General features: G+C 41.8%; 1 protein-coding gene across 4 annotated transcripts in view; it reads right to left on the bottom strand.

The window, feature by feature from the left end:
- The window catches only part of LOC143842655 (uncharacterized), a 501,692-nt gene that overhangs the window by 439,680 nt on the left and 48,936 nt on the right, over positions 1-13,076 (bottom strand). For 3 of the 4 annotated variants that reach the window (XR_013233257.1, XR_013233256.1, XM_077347865.1), the window contains exon 2: positions 5,070-5,133. Coding sequence is in view for 1 of the 4 variants with exons in the window: in XM_077347865.1 (XP_077203980.1) it covers positions 5,070-5,133 (64 nt within the window). In the remaining 3 variants the exon portion in view is untranslated. Of the gene's footprint in view, positions 1-5,069; positions 5,134-10,378; positions 10,483-13,076 lie in introns of those variants that run through there. The other variant, XR_013233258.1, reaches the window with a different exon arrangement.

Genomic DNA, 13,076 nt, shown 5'->3' with positions numbered 1-13,076 from the left:
TTTAAACTGAGAGGGGGACTGGGTTTTGATAGTGCCTGTTCAAATGTCCCCTCCCCAAGGTGGCTGCAGAGTACCCAAAGCCTAGAAGTACAGGTGGGCTTGAAAGGAATGGTTTTATAAAACTCTCCCTTCCATTCTATGTCCTCTCTCTGATGTTTATTGAAGGACTCTACTTCCTAGTTCTACATATACATGTCAGTGTGTAGGTGGATGCGGGAGTGGAGTATTTATGGAAAGAGACTACAAAAATAGCTGGTATTGGGACAGGTGGATTTGCTTGTTGTTAATACAGAGGGAGGCCTGCAGAGTGCCTTTCTGAGCTCTAAGTGTACAAACACCAGTATGTCTAATCACTGAGATTAGGCATACATGTTTATTTTAAAGTCTGCTTTCCCAGCACACTGGGAAGGGCAAAGATCAATAAGTTTAGAACTGGGGAGATCTGTATTCAAGTCCCTGCTTAAAGTTGACCTTGGGTCAGACTGTCTCTCAGCCTAACTTATGTTCACAGTTTGGGCTTTGTAAGGTTGCCAATTAGCTCCAGTGGTCTAATATTTTCACTGAACGTTGAGGAAAAACACTGAAACAAATGCCAGACATTTACATTTCCCCCCCAGGCTTTTCTCCAGTCCATGAAAATATCGGACTGTCTGAGTAATACCAGACATGCTGGCTGCAAAGTAACCCATATGAAACTTTTTCTATGGACCAGGTCTCTGCTGATGGGGCTGTAATGAGGCATGGTTATCCAGAGGCGGAGAAGGCTCCCATAGCATATAACTAATTTTATTATTGAAAAGCCCACCAGGTGCCTTGTGTATGGCAAAAGGGAAAAAGAGTCCATTTTCCTCCCAGGCAATCTATAGTTGTGGAGTGTGAACAGAAAAGGTCATATTTGCTAGGTGTTCTGAAATTATTCCTCTGTGTCAGCTATCAATGCAAAGTGATTTTGCTGGCAAAGCACACAGCAGAATGGGCAGCGAATGGAGCATCAATATGAAGGGAAGCACTTCATTGAGTCCACTGAGAGATAAATAATTGATAGGAAAGTACGGACTTTCCATTTATGTAGCTTCCCTTTAAGGAAAAAAACAGTCAGTTTAATGTGCATCAGAGTGGATCCAGGGCGAAGTGAGGTGAGGCAATAGCCTAATAACTACAGTAGGAAACCCTATTACGTATTATTAAAGCGTATTCATAATGTGCTAAATTAGACAGTTCTTCCCATTCCGGCAGGAGAACAGCGCAACAGAACTCTAACACATAAATTATTACTCTAGCATCGATATGCATATATGAAAGAGCGGAAAATGGACATTTATAATAGCTCAGTATTATGGCACATATTGTACATGTAGAAAGTCCCAGTATCAACCCCAAGTACCATAAATTAGCAGAGCTTTGTTGTTATGTGCGAAGTCGTGTCCGACCCATCGCGACCCCATGGACAATGATCCTCCAGGCCTTCCTGTCCTCTATCATTCCCTGGAGTCCATTCTAGCAGAGCTAGAAAAGACCTTTGGAAAGCTACTGCTAGTTAAAATAGACAATAAATTAGATTGACAAATTGTGTAAGTCAGCTTGAAAAGGGGCCCTCAGTCTTTTTGATCCTGCAAACACCATTGAAATTCTGATGAAGGGTACTGGCTGCAACTACAGAATGGCTACTGTGGGAGATAGAACCAACCACAAAATGGTTGCCAGATGAGGAAGAGTCAACCACAAGATGCCAGGAAATGAGGTCATGGCATGACTTTATAATAACTCTTAAACATTTCAGGCAGAAGCTGAATTTAACAAGATATCTTTTTAAATGATTCTTTTAAAATATTTCCTTCCTTACAACCAACTTATCTTCAGACACACAATGGGTTCTGGTGGCAGTTGCTGCTGAAGTAACTTTTTAAAAATCTTCAGACAATCAAACCTCCAGTGGCCATTCAATCAAAGTACAAAATATATACTTGACATACCTTAAGCTGTTTCATATAATGATACAACCAGTACATAATGCTGCACACCAGGTCCCTTGTTTGCCACAGTTCTGGGCTCATGTTAAACTGAAATTTCAAAGGTAGTCACAAAACTAAAAGACGAGATTAATTTCTCTTACTGTTTCCTCTCTCTGCATTAATACTTCCCCGTTATATTTTGAAGTTTTAGTTAAACTGTGTAGGTAAACAGTAATAGCAAAATAATAATAAAGAAAAGTAGAAGATAACATAGAAGGAAAAGATATCTGTACTGAGGAATTGAAATGTTTGTATTTTGAGTTGGGACAATATGTTACAGTGGTTAGAGAAACCAAAGGCACAGTGATTAGATTTGTTTGTGAATTTTCTGTCATATCTGGTTTATCAACAGCGTAAATTCAGTATCCCCAATACAATAAACGCTGTCAATAACCCCAAATGCCATTCTCTCCTATACAGTGCTTTTAGACAACATTCAGGTATTGGTTATTTAATTGTGACTGCTTTTGTAGCCTAGAAAGAAGACCAAAAATCTGGAGAGAGGTTCTTATGAAAGTGCATTTTCTATGAGACAGCTAGAGAGATGGTACAAGTCAAATCTTCAAAGGTGGCAAAAATCCAGTTTTATGCATTTATAAATAGTCCCAGACTTTACAAAACAACCACATTCTAACCAACTCATGGACCTCCATCTGCCTAATCCCCCATCCAGGTGTACCCTGTGCCACTGTCCCCCATCAGGGTTGGGCCAACTATTTGTCTTTTATCAGGTCTGGGGAAAGGCTTAAGTGATGAAGCAGATGAGTAGTTTTATAGAGACTGTTTTTTAGGATTTTAATGTTTTATAATTTTGTTGTATGAGATTTATTCACCTATTGTAAGCCACCCTGAGATCTTCTTGGAGAAGGGAAGCCTAGAAATTTAAGAAATAAATATTACTCAGAAAATATACCAAAAATGAGAAGAAATCCTAGGAACATGTTAACAATCATGACAGTATGCTAAGCATAGTTGTGTTTAGCTGATACCAGGTAAATACCAGGTAAATTTAGCTGATACCAGGTAAATCACAAAGCTATATCATATGTACTTCATAAATATCATAATGGTTCCAGGGGGTGATATTTTTTAAAAGTCTCCCACTTTCATCCAAGCATTACTGACTCTCCCTGCTGTATGGTTCATTTGCTTCAGAAACTCTTACCTCTAAAATGTGATACATGGTATATCTAAGCAACTCCCAAGCAAGTATTTTGAAACACACCTAAATCAAAGCCAGAATGTCTGTAGTTTTGCTGTTTCTACAATAATATTTTGTCATGGGTGACATTTGCTCCACAACACTCCATAAAATTTGCTTGAGTAACAAGTGCTTCCCTCACCAATCTGTCAGAAGATGTTTAATATATAGCTATCGTTTGCCACACAAGCCTTTATTTCCCTCAAAGCCCATGATTGACAGTGTGCCAGTCATTATCTTTATGAGACAACTCTTGATGTAAGTTTTGAGAAACCTTTCCCTCCTTTATTCTTTTCCCTTCCTCATTATTAGAGGAATCTTAGTTTCATCCCTTCTCTCACTGCGACACATGAAAATAACAATAAACTTCATGAAAGCTTCCGAGATCTGTCAAAACTTGACTAATCCAGGCTATCCTGGGCCAGGGCTAATTCTACACAAGGAGCATTTCCGCACATCGATAAAAAACAGCATTACACCAGCTTAATGGCGTAGCGCTAAATATTATTGTGCCTCTCGGCCACTCCTCACCTTTTTGCTGTCCCGCTCTAGTCTGCCACCTTTTCACGCTTCTCACCCTCCACAACTGCTGCTGGAAATGGCGGAAGAGAGCAATGCACCTTATACACGACTCTCTTTTGCTTGTCAATCAAGCCAGGCAGCCAATCCTTTCTCCATGTTTTAAAGGTCCCACAATACCCGCTAATTTTTTTTTAAAAAATAATACTTCTCCTTTTAAATGCCTATGCATAGGTGCATAATACTTTTTGAATGCCACCCCTTATGGAATCACAAGTCTTTAAATACTTTTAAACATTAATCTCATTCCTGATCTTGAAGGGGGGGATTTTAGAGAGACATGCTTTGTGTCACAACTTTGGAAAATATAATTTTTAATTTCTTGCATTGCCTGCATGCTTTTTCACCTATTTTTTGCACCAGGCTGTTCTCCATTTTTAAAAAGTACCTCCCATCCCCCATAAGAAGGGAGATGAAGGCAAGTGCAAGGGCGGGACACTGGAGGTGGAGGTAGCACTTCTTTGGCTCCATACATTTCTTTTGCTGCTTGCCTGCGCTTTTTAGGTTGGTGAACCCACTTTTTTAGGATTCACCAAATGGCAGACATAGTTCGCTGGCTGGACGCGGGAGGTTGGTGATGCCATGTGAAGCACTCAGAATATAGCGTCTTCAGAGGGTAAGTATGATGCTAAAATTAAGACATATAGAAAAGCCCAAGGTTTTTCTGGCCTATGTTGGTCAGATTGCCAGTGTAATTGTTCAATTCTAAGATTCTGATATGAAACATTTAAAACTCCTTGATCCATCCTTCTTTACATTTAAATACTTAGAAGACTGCTGAGGGAAATTAATGTTTTCATATGAGCATCTCTAGAAAATGTGCTTCATTTAGCATCCTGCTCACTACTAAAAACTATAAGCAACTTTGCCAAATCAATAGGAAAAGGTAAGTATTTTCAGAAAGGAAGTATTTTCACAAAGGAAACAATTGAAAAAAGCATGTTGGAAACACCAGAAAACAAATCTCAGTACAAAAACGATACAACAAACTTGACTTTGTCACAAAGTGAATTTGACAATGGAGCAGACCTTATGAAGGCTCATTTTTAGAATTCAGGGAATTTCACAGAATGTAATAACTGATCAGAGTAATACTAAAATGCAGTAGCCTAATTTATCAAGCAGAAGAGCTATTCACTAATTATAAACATGAATTACATTCAAGTTATATACCCAATTGACTTTGATGCATATAAGTGTCCCTGGATTTTGTGCCATATTTAACTACATCTCATTATATTATGCTTAGAACTTATACTGCTAAATAATTGGCTTACCTTCATCCACAAAACTATAGCCACTACTTTTCTGTCCAACAGTTTCTGTGTGCCCCATTTGAACCTGAAAGGAAGAAGAAACGTCTCAATGAGCTCTGCATTCATTAAAGTAACTGAAATGTTAAACCCTAGGTCCCTTTTCTATGTTAAATGTAGACGTTAGAGCCGCTACTTGTAATGTCTTATGGGGAACGTGAACATGCTCCTAGAAACATAAATGTATATCTCAGAAAGACAATTTTACTTTACCTTGGATGTTGTTATTTTAATGCAATTACTGAGCAAATTACCTTGCAATAACACTTTTCTTCTGAGCAGAATAGAGCCTAGTGGTTCACTCAGGTCAATGAAAGTCATTAACAGAAGGAAAGAAGCATTTACAATAGAGGCTGTTCATGAAATGGACTGCTTTGCTACAAACTAACAGGACAGAAAGCAGATGAAAGATCTCATTCTGTGTACATTGTGCAATTGAGAACAAAAGAACGTGGGGACTAGCCCGCTCTCATCTTCAACAAATTTGAAACCTGTATTGACGTCACTTGGGAATGACCTCTGCATGCTGTTTTTGCTTTTTAAATCCTTATTTGTAAATAAGCATTTTTTTTTTTGCTTTTTCAGTCCTTATTTGTAAATAAGAAAATACTTATAAAGATGCCTGAAATCTCCAGTGTCCCATTACTCACCCAACCAAAGATTTGTTTTATTTATTTATTATATTTATATACCGCCTCCCCTTTCGGCTCAGGGCGGTTTATACTGTAACTCTCAAAAAGCAATACAGTACAATAAACATCTTGATTCAGATATAAACATATTTAACAGTGAAACTTGTATCAAACAGTGTAATTTAACGATCAGTACCCAACACTGTGGTTCTGTTTTTCTGTTGGTGCAGTTGATGAGGGCTTCTGGTTAATGGTTGGTGGCCTGCTTACTTTTTGCAGGCCCCGAAGAATTGTTTATGGTTGCCTAAACTAAAATTCTACACATCACGACCACATTCTTTACATTTTAGTTTCAATGGAGAATGAGTTTACGGCTCATATTGTGCCAACTAAATCTAGTTTGACACTGGAGGAAAAATTGAGTTTTTATTTGAGACAGCAGAGGACAATGTACTCCTTTAAAATTGCTTTTCACACTTGTTTTATAGCCACCTCTCTGATTTATCTTTGATTCTTTCACCAGTGCCCAACAGAGCAGCAAACAAAACAATCTTTGTATGCGTACGCGTGCAGTTGAAGTGAAAAGTGTGCCTTTTTGTTTTAGAGGTCTTTGTATGAAGCTGTTGGAATCAGTACTCATGAAGCAGATTGCTCATGATTTGTAAACATGACAAGATAATTAAGGAGTCTATAGTATGTAAGCAGTTAGTCTAGCACCTTCTACTTATACTGCATGCCCTACCTCTGCACTGCATCTTGGCAGGAATGTGAGCATCATCTGTTTTTATCTCATCTAACTATCCTATCACACAATAATGCACAAGGAATTTGAGGGGAAGATGGACAAAAGTGACAGCTGAGCATAATTAGGAACTTTACAAAAAGAACTGTAAAAACTCTCGAGAGAGTTCTGTTGACCTACGATCGCTGAATGGCTGAATACGCCTTACAGTATAGGAAAAGTACAACTGAGAGCAAACAAAAAAGGATTTTTTTAAAGAATTGGTATCTATTAATTCTGTGAATATTCTGTATATATTGACATGATTATGTTGACTGGAATGATGTACTTGGCCAATGAAGACGCAAGTCAGCTTTGGCATGAACGAGGCCACAGCTTTATTAATAACAACCAGGGGTTGGCCTGCCACAAGGTGAAGAGTATTTCCCGCGCAGTCATCCGACTGCTGACACAGGCTCAAGGGGCGCCCTGGGTCCCCCTTCCTCCCAGCCTGGAGTAAGGATCCCTTGCCCCTTGATGCCCTCCCCAGGGAGGAGACGAGTCATGGCAGCTGGGCATCCACCACATACAACCATCCCTACCTCCTGGCTCCGAGCCCCTGGCCTTCCCTTCCGGGTAAGGCTGCACTCGGTATCAGCCTATCTCTTAAGGAGACCCCCACCTCAAGTCCCAGTATGCAAACTGATCCCTGCGCCATATACTCTACCTCGTGCCCCCTATTCCGCAGCTGTGACAAAAAAAGAATTCCGAACCAACAATGGGGTGGGTGGGTTCTGTCCTTCACCTCCAAAAAGTGGCAAAGAGGGTGAGCGATGACTGCATGGTATTTATAAAACACCCGGCCCCATCCCTGCTGCGCTGACACCGATTGCGTCTTCATGCCCCGCCCATCTGCCAAGTCAAGCCACGGCCGCTCTTTACTGTTAGTTGCTGCTATAAAATGACAGATCATATTTTATACTGTAAATGGTCAAATACCTTGTTCTATGACATTGATATCATGGTCATCATAATGTTGCACTGAGAATGTTACAATTCACTGCAGTTATGAACTATGCAATGTGGTATCATGAAAATTAACTTGTCTCCATTCTTTGTCAATAATGAACATTCCAACAGCCTGCTTAGTGACTGACACCTTGACAATGCAGTTTCAGTAGTCAAAATCAAATTCAGAATGTTGAAGCTCATGTGGACGACATGAAAGAGAATAGATCATGTTAAGAGGCAGAAGTCCACATTCATTGCTTGAGGAATTCTCGAGGACTTGGAAATTACAAACATTCTTGTAACAACTCACTGCATAACAGAGATACTATATCAGATTTAAACTGTCTACCATAAATTCCTGAGATGGAAAAATGACATACATGCAAAATTCTAAAGATTAGAGACTCATGTTAGTCTGCCACATCTGTAAACCGCCCGTGGCGCCGCGGGCGCCACGGTCTAAATAAAGCAGTAAGGGGTCCTGGGGCGGGATGAGTCCGGGATGAGGAAGGGTCCAGATTGGACCCTTCCTCATGACAGACAATTGGAGGGACCAATCGGCAGGCGCGAAGCGCCTGCCGATTGGTCCCTCCGATTCCCAGCCCCAGGAACTGAGAGCCCCGCGCAGCGCGGCTCTCAGTTGCTCCCGACCTGACGCGGCGAGAGGCGCGAAGCGCCTCTCGCCGCATCAGGCCGCCGCCTGAGGGAGCCCCCGGCAGTCGCGCTGTGCGCGGCTGCCGGGGGCTCCCTGCCCGGAGGCCTGACGCGGCGAGAGGCGCGAAGCGCCTCTCGCCGCGTCAGGCCTCCGGGCAGGGAGTCCCCGGCAGCCGCGCACAGCGCGACTGCCGGGGACTCCCTGCCTGACGCGGCCAGACGCTTTCTGCCCTTCCTGCCGCTGTCGGAGCGGCCGCTGCAGTTGCCCGTCCTGCTGGCCTTCGGCTCGGGGGTGCTGGTGGGCTGGCAGGCGAGCCGCATGTGGAGCCGGTACCTGGACTGGCGGACGCGGCGCCTGCAGGATCAGCTGTCTCCCAGCCAGAAGAAACCGCCGCCTGCTAAATAACAACGAGCCCCGCAGCCCGCCGCCGAGTCGCTGACCGCCCCGAAGCCGGTGGGGCCGTCAGCCCAACAGTACAGTCGCTCCTGCTGCGCCGGCGCCGGAAGCTAAGTTCGCCGCCCCATCAGCGGCGCCGCCGGAGACGTCCGCCCCGCCCCTGACGCCCCATCGCCTCTTCCTGCTGCGAGGATTTTGCTGCTGCCGCTGGCCCGAAGCCTCCTTCTCCTGCCCATCAGCCAGCCAGCCAAGCTCAGAGAAGAGCCTGACGAGCTCGCTACGACCGGCCAGGGCACCTGGAAGGACGAAACTAAGAGAGGGAGGGAGAATGGCTCTCCCTCCCTCCTACGCTTTAGGTAGGCTGCTCCACGGAGCGGGGGGGGGGGGATAACTGCTAGCGCCCATTGCATTTCAATCTGCAATGGGCTATATTTCTAGTACTGTAATGTTTCACCTAACTCTGTGCTAAAAACCTCTTCGATATACACTCCTCAAAGCTGACCATTGAGAAGTTCCAGGGCAGCCCTCATCTAAGCTGGCTCTTTGGAGCATAGAACATTGGAGATTTTGGCTTTAAAAATATTTTGCTTTACTTACAGATCCATAAAGAGAACAAAGATGTAAGGAACACCACAATCCATAAGAAATACCAAAACAGAGTCTGCATTCTCCACCCTTTTGGTCTTCCTAACACTGGCTTAATCTCCTTATACTCTAGGTCAGGAGTAGTCAACCTGTGGTCCTCCAGATGTTCATGGACTACAATTCCCATAAGCCCCTGCCAGCAAATGGACTACAATTTCCATGAGCCCCTGCCAGCATTTGCTTATGGGAATTGTAGTCCATGAACATCTGGAGGACCACAGGTAGACTACCCCTGCTCTAGGTACACCCTGGTCCAATCTGAATCACAACCAGGATGAATATGGAGAAAGGCTTCAACTATTTTTCCCATATTTTCTCAACTTGAAATAGTCTTGGTTGCCAGTCCTAGAGAAACTTATATATAGTCATCTTCTCTATAGAACAAAGAGTTTCCTTTTCAGATCAGGAACATGGCACAGGTGAAGACAAAGCTTCTCTATGCTCACCATGGATCTATCAAAATCAGGTCCTACATGCCTGGGAAGGCCAGAATTCTCAGCATAGGCAAGATCCAAACTTTTAGTGGCAGCCACAAGGACTTTGTAATGTGTGACTTGGTTCCCAGGGCCACATCACACACCTAGGAATGGCAAATGTATATTTTATAACACAGGCCTTATAATCTGAATTTAGAAAATAGGTGGCACTGGTGAAAAAAAATGTTCTGTTCATATTTCATTTTCACATTTTAGGGTTCTATAATAAATTATTTTATTATTGCCCTTAAGAAAGCATCATTAGTTATCAATATTCTGTTCTCTTCTGTGTACTAAATATACGTACATATCTATATAAGTATAGCCCGGTCATTAAGCATCACAACTCTGTTAATAATGTTTAAATATGTAGTTTCATGCATTCAGTATTTATAAAAAACCTTTTAATTGTGCTACAACTTTCTAATGAGAGTTCTTGTCCTAGAATGTGAGATCCTATTGTTACTTGTCCCCATTTTTCCATTGACACATTTAAAACACTAATTTATCACTTTTCTAGGGTTGTCAACTTAGGGATCTCAGTAGGATATAATACTACTGAGTCAATCCTCCAAAGCGGGGAAATGTCCAGTTTGAGTTTAGTTGTAATTCTAGGAGATCTCCAGGCACTACCTAGTAGATGGCAGCCTATCAGTAAACGTAACTCCAAGATACCTGTAATATACATAATGACCACCATGATATGGTAAGGTTGCCATTTCTGTGTTGGGAAATACCTGGAGATTTGAGGGGGTGGAGCCTGGGGAAAGTGGAGTTTGGGTAGGATATAATACAGTCCACCCTGCAAAGAAACCATTTTCCTCGGGAGGACTGATCTTGATTGTCTGGAGACCAGTTGTAATAGTAGGAGTTCTCTAGGTTGCACCTGGAGGTTGGATGTGACAGCGCTGATGATTTATGATGCTTCATTATGTAACAATTGCTCTATTTTCAAACATATAAATAGACTAAGAGGGAGCAGGTCATCTACCTCATCAGATTCCCAAACCCCAGGGTACTTCAATTTCAGGCCAGTTACTACTTCACTGACTATTCTCTCTGTCGCTCTCTTTTTCTTTCTGTTCCAAACTGTTACCCCTGTTTCTTTGCCAACACACATGCACACTGTCAACTTTTACATTGTATGTGTTTGACATCTTTTTCAAATGCTTAGGAGTCTTTGAATAAAGGACAAGGCTATCAGGAAATCCTTTTTTGTTGAGAAGCAACATCTACAACTGCTAGAAAACATTAGAATTTGTTTCTCATAAGTCCTGGTTCCAATTAACTGTGTCACATTAGGCCAAACCATTGCAATAGACCCATTCACTGAAGTCAAAGGACCTAAATGAAGACAAATGAAGTCAACTGCTGTGCGAGCCAGAGTCCAGCCACCTTTATGCTATAGCTACAGTTCAAGCTGGATGTGGCAGTGCTGAGGATTTATGATGCTTCATTTTGTAGCAATTGCTCTATTTTCAAACATATAAGAAGACTAAAGAGACACTCCCTTATAAGAACTTGCCCTGCACCCATTCCATTGCCACCACATTGTGTGCAAGTTATCCACCAAAGCTGTTTCAGTCCCATCAACATGCCTAAAACCAGATTGGAAGGGATCTAAACAACTTGCCTCATCTAGGAAATATTGGCACATCCAGCCACCACCTGTTCAATCACTTTGAACAGAACATCTGAGAATGGTCAGCGATTATCAAGATCTCCAGAGTTCTGGGTCGGCTTCTTTAGAAATGGATTCATCCTGAGTTTTTCTCCATTGTTGCTTTAACCATCTCCTTTATTGTTTTTTTACCCGCAGTCCCTCAGTAACCCAAGGAGCTATCTAGCCTCTAACACTTGAGAGAGGGCACCTGGGAGCGATTGTGTCAGCTGCCCATATAATTTCTTCATTCCAGATGTCAACTAAGGAGTCACACCAGCACATAATATCACTTACAGTACAAAAAAAACAATTGAAGCAGCATTATGAGGTTGAGGGCCAGTCTTTAGGATTTGCCAAAACTGTATAGTTAAACTGGTTTTCCCTGACAGTTAGAGCGGTTCCTCAGTGGAACAGGCTTCCTCGGGAGATGGTGAGTTCTCCTTCTTTGGAAGTTTTTAAGCAGAGGCTAGATAGTCCACTCACAGAAATGTTGATTTTATGAACTTAGATTGTGAGTGGGTGGGCGCGGCGCCGCGGGCGGGGTTAGGATGATTTTAGAGTCCCTCTTCAGAAGGCATTGAACAGAAGTTATTTCAGTTGCTAGCCAGGGCTGCCTACTTAGCATAGCAATCCCATCCTTGTTGCCTGTATTAAATCTGTGTGTTCAGTAAGACATGGATACTCTTCAACAACCAAACAACTTAACTGGAACCTGAAATACTGAACACAGATAACCAGAACTGGGGAACTTATATACACATTCATGACTTCCACCAAGATGTGTGAATGGCCATTAAAGGAGGCACATGATTAGACATTAAATCTGTTTAGTGATTATCTGTCAGCTGGGAACTGATGAATCCAGATACAGGTTTAGGATCTCAGTCTGCTCCTGAGCTCCCCAATGTTCACAGACACAACATAATCTACACAAAAAGCTTTCCTAAGAATGCAAACATCATTTTTTTTTAGTTTTCAGATACAAGACATACTAGTTTAGATTGAGAGGGTTTCAATCCTTACAGTTCCTGAAATATGACATCACTAGAATTTTCTGAAGTGATCAATAGCAGCCCAAATGTCACCAGGCTCTTTTAACCAAGTTCTGCAAATGCTGCCCTATTAATGATACACATTACATTGCGTATTGAGTCTGTTGAGCTTGCGGGATATGTTTAGACTACTGTGTGTGATTTGATCTCTTTTATAGGGCTGGTTTGACAGTTTTCAGATTTTTGTATGTTGTTTTGAGTGCTTAATTGCTGGAAAAGTAATTAAGACATTTTGTAAAGAGATAAAAAGACCCATGAGTTTCATAAAGCGCTAGCATGAAAAAGAATATTGAATATTTTTAATCCATTAAAGACAGCTGAAATTAATATACAGAAACAATACACAGCATTAAATAATCCAAATACTTGCTATAAATGTATTTCTGAAAGCTGGCAACCCTATTATTACAAGTTGTCTGATTGCAATGAATGTATCTATCACTCAGATTCTGCCTATAGTGAGTCCAGATGGGATTCAGAGATTTGATACTAAAAGAAGCTTAATGTTCTTCAATGGCTGTGCAAGTTTCTTGACTAAACAATTCACCTCTAGATTGGGGTCTGAATCTAGAGGCTAAATTGTCAAGCAGCATATGAAAGTTAGCAATAGCAATGGGCCGAGAAAATGAAGATCTCTCTGCAGATATGATGTGGGGCTGTATATCTGCAGCATTTTATCAATGTTTGCTTGTCTCCACTTACACAGTAATTGTAAGTTTG

This window comes from Paroedura picta, chromosome 8 (genome assembly GCF_049243985.1).
Source record: "Paroedura picta isolate Pp20150507F chromosome 8, Ppicta_v3.0, whole genome shotgun sequence".
NCBI lineage: Eukaryota > Metazoa > Chordata > Lepidosauria > Squamata > Gekkonidae > Paroedura > Paroedura picta.
This window is presented reverse-complemented; position numbering and strand designations above follow the sequence as displayed.